Here is a 26197-nt window from a genome sequence, read left to right as displayed (position 1 = left end):
TATAAACCAAAACAGAGTCCCTCGTGCTGAAGTGAGCTGCTATCTGGCCTTCTGAGCAATCAGGAGAGAGAGAGAACAGCCTAAATTCCCCAAACTCTTCAACGGGTGTGATAATGAAGCTCCCTTTGCCTTAATCCTTAACCTGAAGTAACCTGATGTTAAATCAGTTATTTTTCTATTGTCTTGGATCCCTGTCCCTGATTTACAATGAAAGTAACTTTGAGATGACCAATCTGCTCTTTGTTCTGTGTTTTTGCCTTCCTCTGCCCCTTTCCTGTCTTTACGTCAGCCTCCCCTGCTCGGCTCATTGGAACACTGATTCTATTTTATGGAATGAAGTGTTGCCCAATTCCAGAATGGTAAATAAAGCCAATTGAGATCTTTAAATTTGCTGTAATTTTGTCTTTTGACAGAAGACCCCCCCCACCCCCGAGTCCCGGAAGTGACACACAAACCAAACTCTAAAATGCACCAAGTGACGATACCCGCTAGAAGGACAAAAATAATTGTGGAGGATATTGACATTAATGAGATAGAAATAAAACACATGCATTTCAGAGGACCAAAGCCTGTAGTTTGGAGGACCAAAGGCTCTAGTTTAGCCTCTAGTTTAGGAGTTCCAAGCCTCTAGTTTAGGAGTTCCAAGCCTCTAGTTTAGGGGGCCAAAGCCCAGCCCTTTAGGAAAACACATAGAAATGCTAAGATTAAGAAAGACTAGAAAACTTTCACAGGACTAAAGCCTTTGATGTAGATAAGAGAATTGAAGCACAGCAAAAAGTGATTGCTCTGGGGGCAGTTGCCCTTGGTGCAGCTAAACCTAGAGGATGGGAAAGTATGTGAGCTAAAATCTTCAAGGATATTCTGCTAGTTAGTGCTTGGGTGATGTTCCACATCTTGCCCTAAGCTGTTTCTTTGAGTTTCTTAGGGAATTAGGCACTTTGGTGATTATCTATCTCATTGTTTCCTTTTGTACGTCACATAGCTTAGTTTTATGACTCCTTCTGATGGTAAATTGCTTGAACTATTTTAAATTACATGTGCTTTAATGAAGATTGTCACGTAGTTAGTTTATGTTTTCACTATGATTGATTAACCACCTGTTTTTCTTCTGAAACTTTGTCTTTACAATAAAAACGGAAGCAAAACCTGACTCAGGGCTGTGCCTGGGCTCTCCTCTCTTGAGTTTTCCCTGTGTGCAGTCCCTTTGGGCTTCTCATTGCTCTGAATACATGGACTCTTAGTAATCTTTTGCGTCTCCATCACTCTGTGAGAGGTGACAAATAATATCCCAAAATTCCACGATTTATTTTTAAAGTTTGAAAATATCAAAGGTGGTGGCTGAGCCATACTTTAAGTGTGAATCTGCTGTCAGGTGGTAATGGTCACCTTTATTTTTAAGGGACAGCATCTTCGCATTCCTCCTGGGCCAGCTGGTTTTTTAGCGTGAGTGCAGTTCACAGTGCTGACTTCCCATTAGAATCACCCGGGGTGACTTAAGATGCCTCCCTGTGCCCAGGCAGCACTTCTAAGCACCTGACTGGGAATCTCTATGGACCAGGCTCGGGCCACAGCATTTGGAAAGCTCGGGTGAGTACCTGGAACAGGAGCCAGGGCGATCCCAAATGCAAGATTGGGCTCTTTGTTTCTTCTACTGCCAGGATGTATCCCTGGCCACCATCCTGTTCCCCAGCTTTTCCCATTAGGTTAGAAAAGAGAGGGTGTCCATGGCAGGGTAGGGCCCTGGCTTTAAATGATTAAGCCCCCTTGCTAAATCCAGTGCATCACCACACTTCCCTGAAAAAGAGAGATCCATTCCCACTTATATCCCAAGATTTTCCATCCATTCCCTCCTCATATGGCTCAGAGGTTGGATTTGTTTGGTTATTAATCACTTGCTCTTACAGGAATGAATGAAAAGAACATAAATGCTAATACAGAGACAGGCTTCATAAGAAAGTTCCAGGAATGGCAGAAGGACATTAAGGTATCCCCGAGCTCGTGTCCCCTAAGTGCTGCTATCATGTGAAGAGGGGTTACTAGGCTAGGTCCTCTGGTGGCTCCTCATGCCCTTGGGGTTTGACCTCACTCAATGATGAAGCTTTGTGTTCATTATCCTATGCCAGTGGTTCTCAATCAAAGCAGTGCTGTCCCTTAGGGTTATTTGTGGAAAGCTTTTTACTTGTCACAGGGATGGTGGCAAAACTGGCATTTAGCAGCTGTGGGTCAGGGATGCTTGATGTCCTACAATGAGCTGCCCAAAATTCTGTCCCTCCACCACCCCAAAGACCTGGCATGACCCACTGGACATTTATGTTAGTGAAACCCTGCTTATATTGGAGTGAGCAGGACTGAAGCCATGTTGGGACCTAAAACTCCATGGGATGTAGGAAAACTTTTTAAAACGGTTTCTCTTATCCTGCATTTCTGAGTTCCTTCTTTTCCCATGGTTATTTGATATTTTGAACCTTGGTTATGGGACAGGATGACACTATGTACATAGATACAAAGTTGTTTCCCAGTCAGCTTGGAGCTGCAGACCTGCTATGAGACACATAACTATCCAGACCTTGAAAAACCAAGGAAGACACCAATAAAGCTATGTTGATTCTGAAGCAAACTGAAATCCTGCAGGACCCTAAGATAACATCAAGGGCAAGAACAAAAGCCAGAAGGAGCCCTGATGAGAATTTACACCTGGCCTCTTGCACGCAGTCCCTGCGGCTCCCATTTCCCCTCCTGCTTTCCATTTCCTCAACTTCCTCCTTAAAACCCCTCAGTAATCTGAGTCTTTGAGATGGCTTTAGTCTGGCCAGCTGCCTTCCTATTTCTCTAACAATTTGACTTTTGGATTGTTTCTGTTTTGGTGGTGGGTAGTCAGACTGGGGTTCAGTAGCACTTCTGATAATGTGAACTTGAAGGCCAATTCCATTTTAAATGTAAACTATTCTTGCATTCTTAAATGCAATAAGATTTCCAGGAATGTGTGAAACAAGGGAAAATAGTACTTTGTTTTGTTTGAAAACTTAAACAATGTCGTTCACTATTCGGGAAAAGTCACATCACAAAACAAGGATCATGAGGGTTTGAGTCCCTGGTACCACCCTTCTGGACGGGTCCACATTTGTCGCTGAATCCTGCTGACCGATGCGTGCGTGTTATGGATATAACGGCAGGTTTGTTATATTACTGTTAGGGCATTATATCATGTTTTGCAATTAGGTAAGTAGGCGGGATGTATCAGAGAATTTTATCTCATACGAAGCATTTGTAACTTAAAAGGGGGGCTTGGATCCAACAGGACTGCGACTGTTGTTTATACATTTTAAAGGGCTCTGAGGGTACTGAAGTGCCCACTCACAAGTCCGTGCCCAGGAAGCCGCGGGAGGCAGAACCCCGAGAAACCCCTTTTAGGGAGCGTTTAGGAACCACTTACCCCAGGACCCGAGCAGATGCAGTTCTCTACGGTACCAGCGGGAGGACTGGGGGCCGAGTGCGAGGCGTGGCGAGACCGGGAGGAGGCGGAGCATGGCAGGGCAGAATCTGGGCTTGGCTTGGCTGGGGGCGTGGCCTGGAGGGGCGGGGCGGGGGCGTGACCAGGGAGGGGCGCGGCCTTTTCCGCAAGTGAGACAGTTTCCCTGTGGTCACTGCGGGTAGCCTGGATTTAGCTGCCTGCCGCCTGGGGCTAAGGGGAAAAAGAGCCGTGATCCTAGGCACCAATCCAGAGCCGTCTGCCTTCTAACTAGTAACACCGGATGAGAATGTTAGCCCCCTGGGCAGAGTGCCTGAATTACCTACCCGTCTTTTTGAAGGTAAGGCAGCCAAAATTTGCAATCCAGTAATCCCTTCAGGAGACAATTTCCTGCATTTTGCTCATTCGTTTGATCCGGGAATGAAAAACTGCCCATTAATGTCACCTTGTTTCAAAGGGGCAGCAGACCTGAGCAGCCCCCACGCCGGGCAGAACTGTTATGTGCCCACCCCACCTCAGTCTCATCCCAGACCGTGTCCTGTATTTTCCACCAATTGCCCAGCTTCAGTGTTTTCTACATGCGATGTAACCTTCTCCCAGGGTGTTTGTGAGGATTAGAAGGAAATAGATGCAAACCATCTTAGCGTTATTCCTGGCCCATAATAGGCAACAGATGGTAGTTATTGCTGATGTGTTCAGACACAGGATCAAGGAACACCTGGTAAATGCTAGGCAATTAGAAAGTGAAGCATTTTGGGTAAATGTAAGGTATGCACTGTAAGTTCCCCTGCCTTCTGCGAAGTCTGGGAAGTTGAGTGTAACTTAACCTTCCTGCTTCCAGGACATCAGGGTGAGATTGGCTTCTAAGGTGGGAACCAGATGGATGTGAGCCCTGGCAAGGCCTAGGATTCTCTCCTCCAAGTGCTCCTGTGATCACTTTATTCTTTTATACATTGTTGCAAGAGCGTAGGTCAAAGGGTGTGCATGGATGCCTGTGGCCAGCAGTGTGTTTTCCTGGACAATGTCACCTGGTTACTTTCGCAAAAATTACCTCTTGAATTTTCAGTTGCAGCAATTATCGTTCCTCTACTCCCTCCAGAAAAGCCTTCTGGTTGCTCTCAAATGTCTTTGCATTTATAGAGCCCTGGAGAGAGGAGGAAGTTGGAATTACAGGATGGGGCATTCGGGAAGAGGCCTGGGTTTGCCTATGAATCTGGTGGGGGTAAAGGGGGGGGTGGGGTTGGGCAGTGGTGGCCAAACCTGCTCTCAGCGCCCAGTAGATTGTGCCCCCTTTCCTCATGGGTCTTGCCCCTGGCACTCAGCCCAGGGACAGTCACCACCTGGGGGTGAGTTGAGAGCACCTTCTCCCAAGCCCAAGAATGTAGCTTCACAAAAGGACCACTTCTCTGTAGCCATGATTTGCAGGGCCTTGGCTTTTCTCTAAGTCTGTGTAAAAGTCTGTTTTACTTTGGAAAGAATTCCAGTCACAAGCAGCATTAAGAGAAAAGCAGCTTCCTTAACGTTGTAACACTATTAAAAGTTCTGTATCATAGCTGCAAGGGTCCAATGCCACGGCCTCCACGAAACACTAGAAGAGAACTCTGTCCTGGACTCCTGCAGCCAGCTGGTAGAGCTTCTCTTACTTCCCTCCTGCCTCAGACCATGTGTGCCTTGTTCTCCTGGGTGTTCATGCCACCCCCTCCCCAACTAGACCTGAAGCCTCATAGGGGCAGAACAGTGTTTGTCATCATTGCAGCAGTGATAAAATTAATCCTAACTAAACTTGAGTGGTCAATGTGTGTTAGGATCTGTCTTAAGAGTTTTGTACACATCGTATTTAATCTTCTCAACAGTCCTACAAGGTAGGTCCCATTTTTATTCCCCATCACAAGGAAACCAAAACATGCCTAAGGATGCACAACCAGCAAGCAGCATTGACGTCACAGCCACATGCCCTCCTGCCCGTCACCCCCATCTGCTGCTCTGCCCTATGTACAGAAGACCCAGCAAAGGCTCGCTGAATGCACTGATTGATTGTTAATTGAATCGGAGAAGCCCACAAGGTTTATTTCTAATCATCTTTTCAGATGCAACAATTTATTGGTTGAATGATGAACTTAAAAGATAGACTCTCTCTTAAGTGAGTCTTAATAGTAGTTTAACAAAATCAGAAAATCCAGTTCATTCTTCCTAACATCATCCACTTCAGATGTTAAAGGAAATGAAGCACTGTTGTGATTTTTATTGGTACTATTCTTTTTTTTAAATTTTATTATGTCGATATACATTGTGGCTGATTATTGTTGCCCATCACCAAAACCTCCCTCCGTCCTCCCTCCCCCCCAACAATGTCCTATTTCTAATTTGATCTTGAAGTCCCTCTGTCGAGAGTTGACCATAAGCCAAAATAGCCTCTAGGAGAGCCTCGATGGGGGGGTGCAGTTAGGGGTGGGTGTGTCGGTCAGGTGAGATTCAATGAAGTGGTGAAACCAAACTGCATCAAACGGAAGAAATTGATTACTTACAGATTTCAGAGAGGCTAGGGGTGCCGGCACTGACAGGAAGTCTGCAGGCAGCAGGGACTTCAACCAGTGGGTGGGGAGTTAGTGAGAGACGGGACCTCTGGGGCTATGCCTTTATTAAGGCCCAGGGCGTATCCCTTGGGCTTTCTTGAAGGGGGTTGTACATTGGCTAGTTTCAAGAAAACACATGTGAAGGGGGGAACTTATTTACCTGACTCTGGTGTTGACCATTAGGTTTTATTATGATCAGCAGCTGTGGTGTGTGTTGGGTTTGGGGGTCGTGAGATGAGGAACAAGAGGGCTATATAACCACCACACGGGGAGGGGAAGTTTTAACTAGGCCAAAGGTGAGGGGCTGTGACTGGGTTTCAAACAACTATGTTTAGGCCTAAAAATGGATGCCGAGGCAGCAAGTATATTAAAAAAAATTTGTTTTCGTGGCTGGCTGGTAGGAGGATCCGAACCCTTAACCTTGGTGCTAGAAGGCTGCACTCTAACCAATTGAGCTAACCGGCCAGACTATATTAAGTAAATTTGTGACAGGTGCCTTTTTGTTAAGTATTTGGAAAGTCGTTTTGGTTCCTCCAATTATTGCAGTTTCCCCCCAATTTACAGAAGAGGCAGGCAGCGCTCTTCTGGATCTTGGTCAGTGTCGTGGGCGGGTCCATGTTGAGTTTGCCCCTGCCTGGTGAACATTCTCTATCTTTCATTGCATTGCCTGAAACTGACCTCAACCTGTATGACTGCCAGAGCTCCGGGAAGTCTGTAGTTAAACTGAAAAGTGAGTCACAATTTGCTGTTTAGTTGCTTGCAAAGAATTCTCAGCTTGTCCATAAACAGAAACAAACACATTGACATGAATTAGCTAGGTATGGTGTGTGTGTGTGTGTACACACACACAATGTAGTTGTTGAGATTATGGGACATGATTGAAATGTTGGAACCTTTTATACCTAAATAGAGACTTTTACTATCTGAAACATGTGAATCCCATTCATATAATGAATAGAGACATCCTAAAATATATATATATTTTTTTTCTTTTTTGTTACCGGCACTCAGCCAGTGAGTGCACCGGCCATTCCTATATAGGATCCAAACCCGCGGCGGGAGCGTTGCCGCGCTCCCAGCGCAGCACTCTCCCGAGTGCGCCACGAGCTTGGCCCCTAAAATATTTCTGATAAGACATCCCCGCTCAGAAAGCCTGAAGCTTGGGAACACTAACTGGGTTCTAAAGTAGTAAGTCTATTTGCAATTTACATGAAATCACCAAGTCAAATATTTTGGAGGCAAAAAATAATGATAATGAGATTCTGTAGTAAATTCATAATCCTGGTATTATTTTCACTAACTTTCCTCCCATTCTTTTAAAATGAAGACATATGGTGTAATGTTACCCAGCATATTTCCTTCTAGACCAACAATTCTTTTTTTTTTTTGGTCGCTGGCCGGTATGGGCATAGACCAACAATATTTTTCAAAACTGAGACTCAAAAAAAAAAAAAAAATCTCAGTGATAAAGACATTTTATTTCTATTTACTTCTACTGGAAAGAGAGAGAGAGAGGAGAGAGAGAGAGGAGAGAGAGAGAGAGAGAGAGAGAGAGAGAGAAATAAGAGAACCCCTCTGGTAAATGAGAGTGGAAACTCTGTATCCAGGTTTCGCTTTCTATTAGCTAAATTTTGATAAGCCACAGAAGAGAGAGAGTCAGTAGGTTACATCCAAGGCTCCACGCTTGTAATTAATTTATTAGGAATTCACCATTAGTCACCTCAGAGCTTTCAGAAAAGTAGTGTTGTCTGAGTGGATGTGGTTACATGTTACTTAATAATGCCCTCAAAGCCAAAAACATTTAATTTAGTAATAGTTACATTTTGTTCTTTGAATAGGAAGTAGTTATAGTGACAAGGTACAAAAAATAATAAGCATGCAGCCCTTTATTTAGTTTTGCAAAGTCTCTGCTTATAGTTCTGTATTTTACATGACTGTGTTATACAAATACATTTATTTACAAAAACACTCTATAGCTGTGCAAACTTGTTGCTTTTTAAAAATGTATGGATAGCCCCCTTTCTGCCCATCCCAATAAAGACCTTTAAAGCATGCATAAAAATTAACTTTGGTGTGCGAAAACTACTCTATGTGCTGTCACATACAGTATTTTTATGTCTATATTTATATATTTACAAAAGTTCATCAGTTTATAGAACCGTACAGAAGTGCACATTTTAAAATTCACAATGCAATAGTGTGGGTTACCAGGTCTCAGAAAACAAAGGAAGGGTTAGATATTGCAAAGACAACAACTAGAGAATTTCATATGTTAAAAAAAAAAAGAAAAGAAAGAAAGAAGAAAAGGAAGGAAGGAAGAAAGAAAGAAAACTAGCTTGCTTGGGCTGGCAAATTATTATACAGACTTTTCACGGCAGTGCAATAGGTTTGATAAATTGCCTTCTACGTATGCCTCCCCGTTGGCTTGTGTAGAAGTTCATTGGCTTAGAGTCTAGCACACTACTTTCAAATGTACAACGCTATAGTATCAAAATGTTTTGGCAAAAAAGATCTTGAAAGGAACCATGAAGTTTTGACAAAAATAGAAATCTGTAATAAAGCTAAATAACACTAAAATAAAAGGAAATATTATAGTATCTGTTTTACAATTTGTATAGTCACACTTGTGTATTTCTCTGTTCACTTCTAGTCTCCGTAATGAAAAATAGTTTTATACAAAACATACTAAAATTCTGGAATCGTACATGTTTTACATGCTTAATACAATTTTCCTGTCTCTCACACACCCTTCTCTGTCACCACTCTCTTTTTTCATAATACATGCTTACTTCATTTCATAGGTATTGGATATAAACAGTTCACACTACTACGCAGTTACAACAGCAACAAAGTAAAAAAACAAAACAAGCTTTACTGAAATCTATTAATCCAGTATTTAGCACATTCTTAGCATTAAACCTCAAAACAGTACAGCAATACGTTACATTCTCTTGTGAAAACAGTTGTGGCAGACTGTTAAAAATTTTTTTTTAATGTAACTCCCATTTGTGCCTAATAGGATTTGGCCTTTAAGAGGTTTCCTTTGCTGTGGATGGGGTGGCTTTGCTTGAACTTCCATTCTGCGCCTTGTAGCTGGTGGGGCTGGGAGTGTGGATGGTCCTGATGCCCTTGGCACCTTGACTCAGGGGCGTGGGGGAGGCGGGGGAGGGAGGGGAAGAGGAAGGCGGGGCTGCTCGGCCGTTTTGAGTCTGCAGCGAGAATGAGAGATGGTGGCCTTTACCTGCGTGAGTGGGGCTCTGAAACTTTAAGGAGCCATTAGAGACAGAGGGGATGAGGGAGGCAGAGTGAGCAGATCGTCCTGTTTGGGGGCTGAGAGGGTTAGAAGTAATCGATGGTTTAGTAGCAGGTGGATTATTAGGGAGGTTAGAGCTGTCACCACTAGAGGAGGGCAGAGAACTGCTTTTCCCAGAGCTGGGAGAAAGAGCTGGAATCTTAGAAGCAGGTAAGGAGGGGGAAGTAGGCTTATAGTCCCCACCAGCTTTCTTAGCACTTCCATTAGCCTGCAAATAAAGACGGTGGGAGACAGTTTGTCAGAAAGCTGGTAACACGATCCATCCGTAGGGCCTGGCAACACAGCCCTTCTGAGAATAATTAAATAAAAGAAAAAACAAAACAGTTCAAGGCCTGAGCTAAGTCTTGGTGTGCTGTACCGGACCTGGTAGAAACCCCCAAGTACCTAGCCAAGGATGTTCAGAACAGGAGGAAAGGAAGAACGCATCTGTGAGAAGAGTCACATCATTCCAACTACCGTGTCCCATGTGCCAGGCGGGCCATGCATTAGGATGATTACTGGGGTGGGGACGGGGCATTGGTGCTGGAGGGTTAATGTGCTTCTAATGCAATGCAGTTAACAGAGATGTTAGTATTGGTGACTTTTAGGGCAGTTCAACAACAGGTTGGTTCAGCTCTGTTTCCCCAGGTGTTCTGATGCAGCACCACATTCAACCAAAGAAAAGTCAACTGGTCTGGCACCATGTGTTAACTGTTAAAATTTGGAGTCACAAAGTAAAAGATGTTTTATTGCAAGCATGCAGAAGCGTGGTGAAAAGTTTAACAAAGGTTTTTAGACTTTCTTCATGCCCCCAGATCCAGGATGTCTATGTAAACCAGATCTTACAAAGAAAACACAATTTTTGGTATAAACTAAGTCAGTGACTTGCTTCTTAACCACAGTAGTGTCCATCCAAAATTGGATTTAAGGTAAAACTACCTGACGATATTGGCGGGGATCCTGCAGTTTGGACGGCTTGCCAGGTTTGTCCAGACTTCCGGGTCTATTCTTGGAGCTCATGGGGACTGGCATCCTGCTTGTCTGCGGGGTCCCACTGGAGCCCTGTGGGAAGGAGCAGGGGGTGGGGGGTGCGGTGGGGGAGGGGGGAGAGAAGGAGAAGCACATGAATGGATAATCACCGAGGTGGCCCCACTGTGTGCAGAGAAGCTCAAGGTGAGAAGCCACAGCCCTACATGCAGCACAGATCTAGGAGACACCAACGGGGGTTAATTGGAAGAATCAAACAGAATCAACTGCTCACTACTGATCAAACAGATTTTAATGTGAGTGTCAGAGCAATCATTTCGACAGCACATGGCTGACTCAGCATCCTTGCATTTATTTACCCAACACCAACCAGCAACAGGGGTAAAAACAGAATCGATTAGCTGTTAGACACCTAGTTGTTGTTTTGAAGGTGAGGGAGAAAGTATGAGAGAAGGGTGTCATGGTGAACAGACACAAAAAAACGAGCCACCTGAAAGGAAGCGATTAAATCACAAGACACCTTTCGCTAATGGTGATTATGGCAGATTTAAGAAAGCAGCCGGGTCTTTCATTTTCCACCAGACCAAGGTACCTTACGTGAAGCTGAAGGTATTGACGTGGGGGGCTCTGGGGCAGTGGGAGCTTCATCCAGAACCAGCAAGGTTCGGGGAGAGGCCTCTCGGGCATTGTGGGGTGCGCTTGCAACAGATTCTCTGCTGGAGGAACATGAGGTGTCAACTAGGGCTTTGGGACTCATTTCACTGATCGTATTTTCAAGCTGTTTAATGGTCTGCTCCAGGCTGTCCAATGTTCTGTAGGTATTTTTTCTAATTTCATCAGTTCTTGAAATCTGAGATGTGCTCCCTAGACTGGGCTGCTCTTGTCTCCTAGCCATACTTTTAGGGGTGTCTTCAGGTTGAGACCTAGTAATTTCAAATCGCTTGGCCTCTTTGTGCTGCTTCAGAGTGCCGTCCTCTTCCTCCTCTTCGTAGACCACCACCTGCAAAGTCTTCTTCCCCGTTTTGGTGCCTGTGCGAATGGCTTGTGTGAGAGCAGCGAGCTGCTTTTTAGGGAATTTGAATTTAAACTTTTTCTTAGGGCTTTCAGATTGGTCATCGGTCATGTCACACTTGTCTTCTGAATTCGGAGAATCTGCTTGGCTGGACTTGCTCAGCTCAGTTTGATTCATTCCCTGTCCTGGGATTTTGGTCTCTGCTGATGGGGAGTGTGGCTTCGTTCCAGCCTGCTGTCCTGTTCTAAGACTGCCCGTGGCAACCTTCTTATGGAACATTTGGGAAGTGTTATTCTGGACTGCAGGGTCTCCATTTTCCTCCTCTTCCTCCTCCTCTATCTTTTCCTCTGTCATCATTCTCTCTAATTCCTCATCACATTCCTCAAATATGGTCGAGAGTCTCTTATATGCAGACCGGATGTCCATGGGTTCATCAAAAATGATGATAACTGGTTTCTTGTCTAGGCACACGACTGGTTCTTCATTTTCGCTCTTTTTGGCATTGATATTCACTGTCTGTACATCTTTTCCCTTTTGGTTCACTATATCGTGGACTTCCCCACTGGAGAGGACCTGGACGGCGGTTTTGGTAATCATGAAGGCGATGTTGTCAGTGGCTGCGTTTTCTTCCGTGGGAGAACCTGGAGTTGATTCTCCATCCTCATTAGGGTGCACATTACCATGCCTAGGCCCCTTGGGTCTTAGAACAACTTGGCCAAAATCTGTCGTGGGAGCCTCTTGATCTTGTGTTTTGACATCTTGAACACTCAACTCTGTTGCTCGAGTTGGGGAAGGGACATGATGCTTGTCTGTATTTTCATGTCCCTGTTGATCTAACTCCTTTGTCTTTCCATAATTCAGTTTCTGGTGCTCGGTGTCAGGTGTGGGGGACTGCAGTCCTGAGAACTTAGGCCCTTTGTTCATTTCATCTTCCAATGAACTAATGCCAGAGAAACCAAAATTGACCTTAAGCTCATTCTTCTGGGAACAGTTACTGTCTCTGAAGAAACTCTTATTGGATAAGGAATTTTCCTTCATTAGGATGTCAGTTTTATATTCTGATGTTCTTGTTGCCTCAGGAATACTATTCTCCATTCCTCTTTCCCACTTTGGAGAGTCACTAGGCCTTAGAGCCCCTGTGGTAACCTGAGAGGGAGAACGGAGGAGGGAAACCACACACATGAATCACAAATGGATCTGCAAAGGAAGGTAATTAATCTGCATGGCATCATTTGGAACACAGATCTGGTGAGCTCACCTTTCGGGATTCCATTTGGAGGCCATTTTCATATTCAACATCAGATTTCCATACATCTTCACGGAAAAATTCCAAATTCTGGTAGAATAGTGTAGGACATGTTACTCCACAAAACCACAACCCCCCAAAGTGGACTATAACTAAATTGTTCCTTTAACGACATTTCCAAAACATGCGGGCCAAACACATTTGCTACACACCAATCCAAAGCCTATCGCTCTGGTTACCTTGGATTGCTTTGTTCTCCAGCTTCCAAAAATGCCCTGTGTTTGCACAAGATGAAAATCTCAATTAGCAAAATATTTCAAGTATTTCAAATTTTGTGGGGGAACAGTTAAGAGAATAAAATGGCCAATTCTGTATCAAAATGTCCTCCTTTCAACACCTGATTGTGAGCTTAGTAGAATCTAGAACAGGAAGAGCTGAAGAAAGCACAAGGGACGGGAAGGCGGGAGGTTTTGATTCTAATCCACATCTGCCACTTAACTGTGTTATTTCAAATCATTTCACTTTTTGGGCCTTAGTTTTCTTGCCTATAAACTGTGAAATTGGACCAGAAGATTTTTATGTCCCTTCCAGCTAGTTATTTCAGTCTTATCTCTGCTTCTTTTATGGAAATTGTTTTATAAAGACTTCTGCATTGGTTGGGTGTGGTGCTTTGGGATAAAAAAATCCAATATTTTTCCTTGGTAAAATGACAGACCAAAAGTGTCCTTGCAGTTTGTACTGCAAGTGTCAAAGTGTCTAAATAACCTTCAAACTAATAATAGCCAAGATGATCAAATCCAAATTCATAATGATAATGTTGCCACAGTCTAAACACAAAGGCTAACACAGTGACTGTGACCTCATGACTCAGCTCTTATTGTCTATATTTCCTGATGCAGAGCAAAGATAGATTTCTAAGAGTCTCAACTAGCTTTAGGATTGAAGAGTCCAACAGTGAGGATCCAGGTATGAAGAGCACTTCACCTGGGAGCAGGGCCTTTTCCAGCTTGGGTGTATCAGTAGCCTCAGGCCCTGCCATAACACTAACACTAGTGATGCCTTGTTGCTTCCAAGGTACCGCCGCCGCACTTTCTTCTTGCTGCAGGAGCCCAAGAGGAAGAGGTGATGACAGCAGAATGAAACACAATCCCAGTGAAGGCTGTTTGGTTAAAGCAACAGCAACATAAAAGACAATAACCCAGGCTGAGCCAAAGTCAACCCACAGCAATCTTACTATGCGGGTTACAAAATGGAAAGAATGTTCATACACATCCAAGGAATTACACACAAACAACAAGGTTGGTATGATTTATACGGAGATAGTGCACAAGGTACGAGGTACATTATTAGTCTCCAGACACCTCCTGTTTAACTTCTGCTTGTTCCACCAGAAAGCCCCCAAACAAGTGCAATGACTCAGCTGCTGCCGTTGAACCACAGAATTTCTTGTGTGGGATTTAAAACTTAGATTATAAAACAATGAATATATCAAGTAAAAGGTTTTAAGAAGAAAAATAAATGAAGTTTTGGCCTAAGATTTCAGCTCCAAACATGGAGTTAGCATATCATGCTAGGACCTGCATAAGAATTACCCTCTGAATCAAAGAAGGAATTGGCATGTGATCTAAAGAAGACACACGCATGGCTGATGTTCTGCTGGCTCCAGTCACTGGGGGTGAGGACTGTTCTGTTCTGCTTGGTCAGGGCCTGTGCTATACCCATCGTTAAACATTTAGAGTGTCACCCTGCATTTTAAATATGTATTTTAAAACTGATCTAGTAGCAGGAATACCCCAGTGGAAAGTCACTAAGATAAATATGTCAAGTTCAGGTTTCATATGACCTATCACTTTTATCACCGGGCTAGAAAAAAGAATGAATGTATCAAAGCAAGTGCATGAACTTGATCCACGGTAACCTGACCACAGCATCATGTAAACTTGAAATAATTTTAGTCTTAGATAGTCAAGACTCTGCATGAAAGCTGATTAAGCCTCTTTATTATCTGTTTGGAGGCTTCAAGATTTGGATAGTTCAGGCAACTGGAGAGGCACGCTCAATGTGCATATGGATAATAAATCAAAATTAGAGACACAGTCACAGGAAAATTGTATAAAAGTGAAGTATTAGATTGGAAATTCATGATGATAGGAGAAAAATTTTTAAGAAAACATTTGACTTATAGAAGGGTAGATGAATAGCCCAGGAAGAGGTTAATAATGGCAAGAATTTGGGGACAGGTCTGATACTCATGGTTAGTATGAAGTAGATCAATCTACTGAGTATAATCATCCAGAATAAGCACGTGTGATTAAAGCTGTTGCTGGGCACTCAATAAAGACCTGCTTATTTACCCAGTGAATCCTGACTGAGATAAAATGAGATCAACAGGATGTGGATTTCTAATTGCGGGGCAAGAAATCTCATGCAACTTTCTGGCCAATTAGAAAAATTCTACAACGTGACTATGATTGTCTCCAGAGGGATCTTTGAGAAGTTCGAAGTTGCCAGTCAGTGTTTTAGACAGAAACAGTCACACTGGCCCAAGTAGGCCATGCCATGCCAGGGCCTTCCATGAGTTGGTTTTACTAAGGTCACATAAGAAAATTCCACACACTGAAAAAGGAATATATTTCCAATGTGCTGTCATGGGTTCAATTCAAATTAGTAGGAGGTTTTCTTCATGAGAATGCTTTATCAGTAATAATCTAATAATCTCCCCTAGAGAGAGGGGAGCATAGAAAGACGCCCTTACCCCCATTAACAGTTTCATATGTCAGTGGCATGGAAGATGCATGTAGTTCACACAAGGGCCCTGTGATGGCTGTGAGCCAGGGGAGGGGCAGGTCGGTCCTGAAAGTGGTAAACCCAGGACCGTGTCTCTTGAAGGGCTGTGTTAGAATAACCCTCTTGATTTTGTGATACTATATCTACCTCCCTGAGCTTACCCCACTTGGAGTAATTATTGAGCTATATTATAGCTGATTTGTCTGATTTTACCTAAGAGAAACAAGAATCTTTGAATTCTGAAATAAAAGTTCCTGGTGAAAAATGTTAGGACTTGAGTTGGTCATTACAAGCTTATTATCCTGAAATTTATAAAGAGGCTTAATTCAGATAAGATCTATATCTAAAAATCATAAAAGCTCTAGATCCAACTTAAAGTTCCAGTTCAAACATTCAGGCTAATGTCTTATCCCTAAATCACTTCAGCAATGACAGTGGACTTTGTTTTGGAGTCTGGACATCTTTTTTGAAGCCACAAGTATATTTTAGCACTAAAACTATATTGAATTTACTATCTTGGAAGGCACACTTTAAAAATTGGTAACAGCAAAAATTCTGTTTGGTATCCTTGGACATGTGCAAATACATGCTTCTTTGTTCCCATGAGAATACACCTGTGTACAATGGCAGGTATTTTCTGCGGTGCATTTTCATCCCTGAATCTAAGGCTTTTACCTACTTTTAACATACATGTTTTTTGTCCAGAACAGGTTAAGAATTAGGAAAAAATTGCTACACACTTTGTTGCTGTTTTTAGTTTTTTCTAGAGTTGTTCTAGAAAATACTCTTTGGGAAGATATTGTCTAAATTCTGCATAAACTATTGTGTGCTGTGCACAGGAACACAGCGATTACTCTGGATACCCAGGCTAGATATCTCTGATCTCAACCTAAACCTGTGTCTCTGTTAGTTTAAAAAAAAAAAAAAGAGGACAAGACAGAGAGTATGAAGGTCAGGCACAAGATAGCTGTGTTAGTGTCAGAGCAAGGAAGGAAAGACTGTGGGACTGTGTGGCAAATGCGGAATTGCCACGTTACCTTCTTCTCCTTGGCCAGGACTGTGGAGCCCAGCCTACTGTCTTTAACGTGACTGTCAGCCCGGGACTGCTCAGCATGACTGTTTGAATTTACATCCATAAAGGAACACTTCTGGAATGCCTAAGGAATTAAAATACTGCGGTTAACAGGGATCCAAGTGTACCGAGGAGAAAGGGAAATAGGCAGAGAGTCCAGGGACATGGGGACACCAGCCCCAGTCCTGCATGCAGACTCATGCCAGGGAGGAAGCACCCCGAAATCCTGCTCCCCTCTTGGCCTCATGTCGGCAATGCTTGCTTGGGGGCTGAGCCCCGGGCAGAGGCTTCCTTACTTTCTTGGGCTTTGCCAAGAGAAAATGCACAGAGCCCAGGAACACCCTTTCTTCCTAGCTGGGGTAAACCTGATTTGCACTTAAGTAAGCTTCTTGCTTTGACCTTTTAAAACTGTTCACTAAATGAATTAAAACAAAAAGCTATCTTTTCTTTCTTTTTGTTTCATTCTTTTTTTTTTTTTTTTTTACCAGCTTTTATTAAAATGATAGGAAAAAAGCACACAAGATATTTTAACCTTTAAACATTAAAATAAAAGTAATCCTTAGCAATCCATTTTCTGAAATAGTAACAGGTCCTACCATGTTCTAGGGTATGCTGCACCTCCTTTAGAATAAAGTGATGCTCTTTAGCACTCAGGTGATTCTGAGAGGCCTATGAGCTGCCTGAGCCCTAGAAATTTGTCTCTGAAAACTGTCGACTGTAATTATGAGAACCAATGGCTAGCTCATGGGAACACTGAGCCAGGGCGGCCAGTCTCAGGCAAAGAGAGAAAGTACAGGCTGTGTCTCTATGGCTGAAAAGGAAGTGGGCATCCGGAGAGTGTCCAAACAATACCATCATGAGAGCAGGAGAGACGGATAACTCAGGGACCAAAGTTTATGGACATCAGTGGTTCTCAACCAGGCTACCTACCACCCAGTTAAAAAAAGTACTGCTCTCCAGCCCCACTCAGAGAATAAGTATATCAAAATCTCTGGGCTACAGGATTTTTTACCCCCCAACTCCTTAAGTAATTCTAATGCTTACTGGGGGCTGGCCAGTTAGCTCAGTTGGTTAGAGCATGGTGTTGTAACACCAAGGTCAAGGGTTTGAATCCCCATACCAGCCAACTGCCAAAACAAACAAAAAACACGACTTATTTAAGCAAATCATCTTAAATGATTGCCAAGGAATTTGTTCGTGTCAAATGTTGTCATTTGGAAATAACTCTGCAGGCAGAAAGAATAATGCATGACCTTTCTAAGTGAACATTTCAGCACTGGTCCTAAAATCTGAATGTAGCAGATGACGAGAGGCCTTTCCTTCCATGATTCTGCTGGCGCTGTCTGTCCCCTCTGCACCCAGCCCCTTTGCTGTTTGTTAGGCACATAGTCCTGGCTCACTTTGGACATGTTCATCTGTCCGCTTACAACTCCACCTACTAAGGCCACTCGCCATCTCCTTTGGGCTGTTAGGCCCTGGATTTTGGAGCTTGTGCTTTCTTCCGATGGCTGGTGACATGGAGCATGGAAAGCTGTTCCACAGTGACTCTTAGAAGGAGCTCCTGCCTGCAGAGGCAAAGGAACTGGCCCGGCCACTGGCCAACTTTCTGATTCAGCAGGTTGGGTCTTTAATCCCAGCAGGAGGGTTAACAGGGTTTGGTTAAGTTAGGGTTAGAGCACTCCATTCACCACTGTTATCTAACCAGCAAATAATACAGCAAGAAGCCAGATACTCCACCCTTTGTAAAGCAGTCAAAGAGGGTATCAAAGATTTAGATGTCAATGGCAGGAAATATCCTCACTGGTGAACTAGAAGAGGCTGCAACAAACATACCACTTCCCTTAGAGGGCTAGTGCTGGACTATTCACAAGCCTGAAAGTGACTAAATTTATAAATCTATGGTTCCTATAAATAAGATTCTCCAACCAATCTAAACACCAAACAGTCTGATTGGTCAACATGATATCCTGGGCCACTCTGTGAGTTTTAATGAGGCCATTGTCATGCATGTGACAAATCAATCGGCAGCCCTGTTTTCCCTGTAAAATCCAAGCAGCTCAATTTTGGCAGTTATTACCATGGAAACCAGAGGAGAACAAGTGTCATGAAAATGACGTGGTTTGAAAGTTCTCTCTACACCAAATGATGGCTGGAAATTTATAGGCCTGCACAAAACCATCAGTATATTGTTGAAAGACAACATGTTTTGGAGCCCCCAAAAGGTGTGCTCTGACTATCTGATGGGCAGAAAAATTCTATAATAAGCATGAGTCAAATGAAATACTCTACAGAGTTTAGCCTAGGAGCTGGGTACACGGCTCTGATTAGACAAGTTTTTAGAACATACGCTTTAGGCAGATTCACATCCATGATCTGAATGTGGGATCGGTTTTGGGTGTAGCTCCTGCACCCCATCCTTAATCCTGTGAGTGCACCGTGTCCATTATTTAAAAAAAGAAACATCGAAAACTAATAAGCTATCATTTCTCAAATAGGCCAAGGCAAATGGGAAACAAAGTTATTCAGCTTTTCAGAATATTTAAGAAGATGGCATTAACATGGAGCAGGAACCTAGTATGAACTACGGGAGGCCACTCACTGGCCTTGGGTCATGACTAAAGATCAGTCATTCTAAGCGTTACAGCCAAAACAGGTGGGTTTTAGGGAACCCACCTAAAGCATGCCTCAAATGGTCCTTACCAAGACAAGACAATGATTAGTATTTCTAATCCCCACCTTAGTGGCTTTTGAAATGAAGTAGAGAGACTATTAAGACTGAAAGAAAGGAAAGTAGATCCCACCAGCCAAAGATAGAAAAATGTGCAATTTATTTTTTGTGTAAATCTTCCTGAGTTCTGTGAAATGGTCTTTCCCCACAATTATCTTACAGGCGTCCCGAGAGCCTAGTTCAGCACCATCTTGGTTGGGGCCACAGCCAGAAGATGCAACTTACACGGCCCTGGTCCACCGGCCCTTTCCCAGCCCTCTCTAGCTAACAGCTCTGAGAGAGCCACGGCCAGAAGTCCCAGACAGGAAGGCAGAAAGTCACCTCCAGTCACTCATCCACATACCTGGAGTTCTGCCATGATCTTGTCTCCTTCTTCTTCCTCCTCCTCCTCATTCTTGGAGGAGGCAGTGACTGGCGGTGGGGATGGGGTCCAGGCTGAGGCACACTCTTCTGGGGGACATTTTGTGGCTCTAGTCTGTGGGCTTGATCCAGCACCTTCACTGCTTGCCTATGACAGATCCAAACAACAGACATTGGCCTAATACTTCCAAGGTGTCAGCAAAAAAGGGACGGATCACACAGTCCCTCACTGCCTAGTACATTGGCTTCCTAGCTCTTCATATCTAGCTGAAAGGCTATTTTATCCCCTTGCACTTGGTTTGGGTTTTTGTTTACACAGGTTGTCACTGTGATGAATGGATAGAAGAAATGCAATAGAATTGTAACTTCACATTCAGTACCTTCATGCAAGGCCCTCCCATACTACGTCTCCTTGGAAACTATATTTTCCATTTAACATGAAAGGCAAAACTTACCAAGTTAAGTGAAAGCTGAAGCTCATTTAACATCTTTCTGCACAGACTCCCACAACTGTATAACTGTGTAATTACGACAGTCCTTTTGCTTCTCCCTCCTACCCCCATTTTCAATCATGTGATGCCCTGCTTGGGAAGTAGCTTGTGATTTGCATTTCATGTCACTGTAGCTAAAAGTCAAGCAAGGATAACACTGTGGTGCTGAGTCTAGTCCAATAACATTGGCTGACATTTTCCCATCTGCAGTGCTTCCTGGGGATCTAGTTTAGTCGAGTCCCTCCTTCTCTTCACTGCCTTGCTACTTTTTGCATTCTAACACAGAGAACCCCATCTAAACCCAGAAACCAGTATACCAGGGCTTAACCCGTCAGACCTTAGTGGTGGTGGTCTCCTTTCTGCTGGTGTAGACCACATCGCCTGACCTCGTGGTGGTGAGCCCCGATCCTGGCAGGTAGCTTCGCCGAGGGGGTGGGGGAGGGGGAGGGGGCGACTTTTCCCCCAGCTTGTCCAAGTCTTGTTCTGGATTTGGAGAGTCTTCTGGAAAACAGTGTGCCATTGCAAAAACAATCTCTTTTCAAAATAATATCCAGAAAGTCAAGTGTATTGCTATGAACTCAATGCAATCTGACTTAAAAATTCTCTATCCTTTCCACAGAGCAATAATCCCTGAAGACCAGCTGAATTTAAATCCTAGAAAGACCGTGCATTAAGTTATTGTCTCAGTTTTCTCATCTGTTAAATGGATATTATAATAATATCCTTTCACTGGGGTGTCGTGAGGATTAAATGGCTTTTATACAGCACTCGGCTTATAGTAAATACTATGGAAAGTATCAGCTATTATTATTAAATGAATTTCTTGCTACTCAACAAAGCTGAGTATTACTTGGAAAGATGAAAAATCAGAGCCTAAAGGCAAACCCACAACCCCCTGCGTGGCCTGGAAGGCTGTCATCCCCCCAGTCTAAAAAAATAGCTTTAGCAAGAGGGATTTGTGCGTGGGAATGTTAAGAGTCGAGTCTGGCTAAGGGAGGGCCAGAGAGAAAGAGATGCAAATGGAACAAAGTACAAAGCCAGAGAGGAACTAGATTTTTTTTTTTCCTTTTTGGAAAAGATTCCTTGCTAACAAAAGGAGGCAGCAAAAGCAGAAAAGAGAGAATTAAGTTAGTTCGAACATCAAAGTTAGGAGATGCAGATAGTCGCACGGCTTCTCCTTACACTTAGAAAAAGGCATTCCATACCCAAAACTCAACTAAATGGCTTTACCCGGGGCCTCACAAAAGCAGAAAAACCAGCAATTCAGGATCTGGAGCTGTTTCCCAACTCTCTTCAGGGATGTGGCCTGGCCTCCTAGGAGTGTGTTTTTCTTTTCTGGGAAACTGAGACTGAATTGCTTACAGGAGACTCTTGAGGAGTTTCTACTTAAAGCTGTAATAAAGATTTGGGTCAATCATCAGGCTGAGAAGGCAGGTGATTCTCATGCATGAGGGTGTTGGGTTACAGGACAGTGGCAGTTCATGAGGTGACAGCAGCCCAGCCTCAGTAGAGCCACCTCAGCTTTGTGGGCTCCTCCGGAGATTGGCGTGGGCTGACTGGCCCAGAAAATGAGCCCCGTTTTCTCCTCTGGTGTGGGCTGATAGACTCCTTCCTTGACCAAATTTTAGTCAAGCTCCTGTGAGCCCTTTTCTTTGTCTTGGCCTCGACCCTGGTCACTGAGCCCAGTTTTAGCAAAGAATCCTGCTAAGTCAGGTTGGTGAGAAAACCCCCATTCATTATGTCTGATCACCTTCCTCATCCCCATTCTTGATGTCAAAGTCCTATGCCTGCCTTTAGCAAGAATCCCTAGACCCCTTTTTTTTTTTTGGCAGCATGCCAGTCTTAACTCTTGATCTTGGTGTTATAACACCACGCTCTAATCAACTGAGATAACTGGCCAGTCCCCAGAATCTATATGCCCTTGATATTGAGTTGAGTTCAACCTCTCTCCCCCATTGCAATACTCTTGAATAAAGTCTTCCTTGTTGTTTTTAAGAAGTGTCCTAGTGAATAATTTAACAATGACTGAGGCTGTAATCCCCCCAAATTTCCACTGATTTGTGACAGCTTTCCACCCTTCTCCATTATCTAAGTAGTCAGCCAATTCACAGAATAGGAAATAAAAATGACTTTTAAAACCCTAAGCTTAGAATTTTCCCTTATTAGTAAACAAAAATGCATAAAAACAACAACATCCATGACAAATACATTAAAATGATGGAAACCAGTGTTTACAGATAATGAACAATATCTTCACATTTCTGGTGGCCTGTACATGAGTGGACTCTTTCTGAGAAGAAATCAGAGCATGTGTTAAAAAGAAAGAAAGAAAAAAACCCAATAAGAATATTTTAATTGAGTGAAAATACTTTGGGGAGTAACTTAAAAAATAATGTATGCAAATTTTTTTTTTTTAAACTGAAAAAAAAAAGCTAAAATGAAGTAAGTTAATAAAATATAACGTTATATTTTTATCATACAATCATGAAAAGGAACAATTATGAAAATTATATAAAACATTAAAGGTCTATATGACAAAATTAACAATGGGGGAGAACAGAACTAGGCCAGATAGAAATGTAATGAGGTAGGTCATTTTATCTCAGAAATTCTCCAGGGGGACTTTGAGAGAAAAGCCACCTTGGTGAGAGAAGAGCTGCCCCTCCCAGTTGACCCTCCTAACTGCCTCTCCGGGCAGCTGTCGCCTGGCTGTCCAGGGGCCTCACACAGCTGGAAGGTGGGAAAGGGGATGAAAAAAGCCTCTTAGCACAGACTAGGGGAGAGTTTCAGTGAGTGATGCTTTAGGGAATGAAATAAATGAAAACTTGGGAGGAGAGTATTACAGTGGTTACATTTCGAATCCACTTTAATGTTCCTTGACGTGCAAGTCAATATGGTGATTCCTTTCCAAATTAATGTTAGTTGCTGGAAGAGACATCATCAGATGCGACACTGCAGAGACATTGGGCTGCAAGTAAAATAACGTCTTTGTACATAATGTTTAGATCAGAATAAGGCACATGGCTTGTAATTGGTGGGAGATTTAGTAGGTTGAGTTTTTTAAAAGTTATTTTGTGTTATTATTGACACACTGGTGCTTAACTTCCACAGATGAGTTGGTTAAACACATCTTCTAATAATTTTGATTTAAAAAAATGCAATTTTGCCTTATGATCTAATGTCCCCTGGAAGCTCATAAAACTAGCATTTTCTTCCTGCAGCATACAAAAAGCTCTTGTTTTAGAAGCAGTCCTCATACTCTCCCAGCTGGTGTTGTGAAATATCATCAATTCATAGGAAAAGCAGAAGCTAAGAATTTAAATTTTTCTTTATTGGGCATTGTCCTAGTATCCTAACACAGAACATGACTTCCCTACCATAGTTAGAGTTAAAAAGCAGTAGTTAGGATCTAAGGAACATCTGAAGACTCACTCTTCTTTTTTTTTTTGTAGCTGGCCAGCGTGGGGTCTGAACCCTTGGTCTTGGTGTTGCCGCACTCTAATCAAGTGAGCTAACCACCCAGCCCTACATTTCACAAGATTCATAAGAAGTGAGATACTGGTCCTGGTGACGGGCACATGCTCAGGTGGACAGCACCTGTCTGCCCAAGGTCAGTCAGCCCACACAGCTTGGTAACTATCTGTTGTGGACTGGATCTTACCTGAAAGTTCTAGCTTGTCCCCTGGCGCATCTCCCTTTGGCAGTGGGCCTGAGGCTGGCGGCATCTCCAGGTTTGGAATTGACTTCATGATAGTGGCCTGTGCTTCTTCTAGAAGCTTCTCAAACTCTTTCCCATTATAGTGTTCCAGATTTTGCCTTTTCTCTTCCCATTTCCTTTCTGCTTTCTGAAGGAAACAAGTGGAGACAGTTTAAAAACCAGAGGGAAAAAGCTAGTTAACAGTTCAGAGATTTCTCGTCGGGGTGGAGAGTGGGTGTGACATAGTTAAAGTCTTGGTTAAATAATGCGCTGGTTTCTGTGACAAGGGACAGTTTTGCACATCAGACAAACTTTGCTAGGTCCAGGCCACCTGACTTTTCTGTCTGCTACATGGTCTACAGCTATATAGCTGCCATTTACGGCCAAGTGATATTCATTCATAGAGAAGCAAGCTCAGAAACCCAAATTCATTCATTAAATTATTACTGAGCACTTGCCACAATCTTCTACCAAAACTATAGAAAAAGGAACACAGATAAATGTGCCTCCTATACATTTCAAATGTATGTCTCCCACTACCAAGTTTTTATTTTTTAAATTGAGTTTTCATTGTAGAGATGTTCAAACAAACAGAAACAAAACCCAAAACATTCACTAACAACAGAAAATCCTGTGTCTTAGTTCCACTTCTATCAAAGAATTGCTATATGACTTCAGGGTCACATATTCTTACTTATAAAATTATTTTTTTATTCTTTGGGAACTGGCTGGTATGGGGATCCACACCCTTGACCTGGGGGGTGTTCTTAGATGACCTGTAAGCTCCATCAAGTTCCACAATAGGGACACTTACATAAAATGTACTTTTAAATACCTGTACGCTTTTAACAAGAACACTGTCCTGTGATTTTAGAGGTGGCACATTAATCATTCCAAAAGGGCAGAGAAGAAATTAACACCGGGATTAGTGAAACTTCGTAATGTAAGAATTGGAAAAGATCACTGAATCAACACATTTGACATGTGAGAACACTGGGGCCCAGTGAGATGAAGAATCTGTCTAAGATTCCTTTTGTATAAATAATAGGCTCCACCTTCACCATCCTTTATATTTTTTTAATGGCTGGCCGGTATGGGGATCTGAACCTGTGACCCTGGTGTTATAAGGCTGTGCTCTTACCAACTGAGCTAACCGGCCAGCCCACCTTCACTATCCTTACCCTCCTTTATTCTCTCTTCCTAGTTTATTATCACTGGGCGTACACATGTTCTCTGTCTCTTCCTACAAGAAGGTAAGTTTCTTGAGAGTGTAGACTTTGTCTCTCTGTTCACCGCCTCCCCCAGAGCCTATAAGGGCCTGGTGCACAGGGACTCAGTAACATCTGCTGAGTGAAGAAAGCTCGTCCCATTCATCAGTGGCAGAGCCGGCAGGAAGACCCAGCCTCCTGACTTGTGGATCCAGGCATTTTCACAGATGGCTCCTAAGTCTCTTCTCAAAACTTAAAATATCCACAGCACAATGACAATGATGCCCACTAGGTTCTTAATAGGTATTTGCTAAATAAAAGTGCCATCATACTGATGTTCTTTAAATACTGAGATGTCTGAAGTGGCAGGTCCACTAATTCTCAACAGGAAATGTATTTTCCTTCCCTACCCTACGAGGCACTGGTGACAGAATCATACTATGCCAGTCACATTTCCATATCCTCCTGTGATATGCACTTTTTAAATAGCTGACTCAGATAAGGGGCACAGTCACTGAGCTTGGAACAGAGAGAGGCTACCTAGTGTTCAGAGGCCCAGTAGCCGTGATCGTGGCTGTAGCAGTTTTAAGAAGGTATCTTAAAACTGAGCTATGGTGATTTTCAAGAGAGGTGGGAAGAGTCAGGACAAGGTTGCTGGGGATACAGTAAAGAGTGGAGGAAAAGTTATGGAGTAAGAGAAGAGAAAGAACTAGGGAAGCAAAATGTGTTATCTGAGCATTGATACCAGCTCTTGATAAAAAGAATATTTAAAACCATAGCATGTTTTTTCTGTATGTCGTTTGATCTTAAGACCAAGCTCTTTCCATTTTGACCACCTCCACCTTTCATTCTTAGACTACTGTAAAACTTCTCATCCAGCTCCCTGCATTCTAGACCCATCACCTCAATCAGTTTTGTAGATTGTTTCCAGATGATGCCATTTAAAAAATATCACTGACTAAAACTGAAGCATTTCTCTGATACCTTCACAACAGACCTCAAACACCTTGGACTGATTTTCAAGCTCTCTCAAATCAGTTTGCTGCCTGTTTCCCCAGTCTTATCTCCTCTTTCTTGTTCCAATTAAACAGGTTTACTCATGGTCCCAGACTCTGCTCCACCATTCCTCTATCCTGGAATGACCTCACCACCCTTCTCTGCTTACCCAGGTTCCACGCATCTTTCAAGATTAGTGGCAAACTTTCCCCAGGCCCGCCCTCACCACACTGGGATGATTGAGCCAGTTCCCACTGGCTGGGGAGAGCTGATCGTCAC

The 26197-nt window shown here is 43.1% G+C and overlaps 1 protein-coding gene across 11 annotated transcripts in view; it reads right to left on the bottom strand.

Moving 5' to 3' along the window:
- Positions 1-8894: 8894 nt before the first annotated feature.
- KIAA1217 (KIAA1217 ortholog) overlaps positions 8895-26197 on the bottom strand; it is a 296465-nt gene continuing 279162 nt past the window's right edge. For 7 of the 11 annotated variants that reach the window (XM_063100373.1, XM_063100371.1, XM_063100375.1 and 4 more), the window contains 9 exons: positions 23679-23862; positions 20355-20518; positions 19510-19674; positions 16404-16523; positions 12819-12854; positions 12592-12669; positions 10914-12479; positions 10274-10396; positions 8895-9563 (listed from right to left, as the gene is read on the bottom strand). In XM_063100373.1, the coding sequence (XP_062956443.1) occupies positions 9072-9563; positions 10274-10396; positions 10914-12479; positions 12592-12669; positions 12819-12854; positions 16404-16523; positions 19510-19674; positions 20355-20518; positions 23679-23862 (2928 nt within the window). In that variant the 3' untranslated portion in view covers positions 8895-9071. The remainder of the gene's footprint in view (positions 9564-10273; positions 10397-10913; positions 12480-12591; positions 12670-12818; positions 12855-16403; positions 16524-19509; positions 19675-20354; positions 20519-23678; positions 23863-26197) is intronic. The other 4 variants (XM_063100374.1, XM_063100377.1, XM_063100372.1 and 1 more) reach the window with 3 other exon arrangements.

Source organism: Cynocephalus volans, chromosome 6, assembly GCF_027409185.1.
Source record: "Cynocephalus volans isolate mCynVol1 chromosome 6, mCynVol1.pri, whole genome shotgun sequence".
NCBI lineage: Eukaryota > Metazoa > Chordata > Mammalia > Dermoptera > Cynocephalidae > Cynocephalus > Cynocephalus volans.
This window is presented reverse-complemented; position numbering and strand designations above follow the sequence as displayed.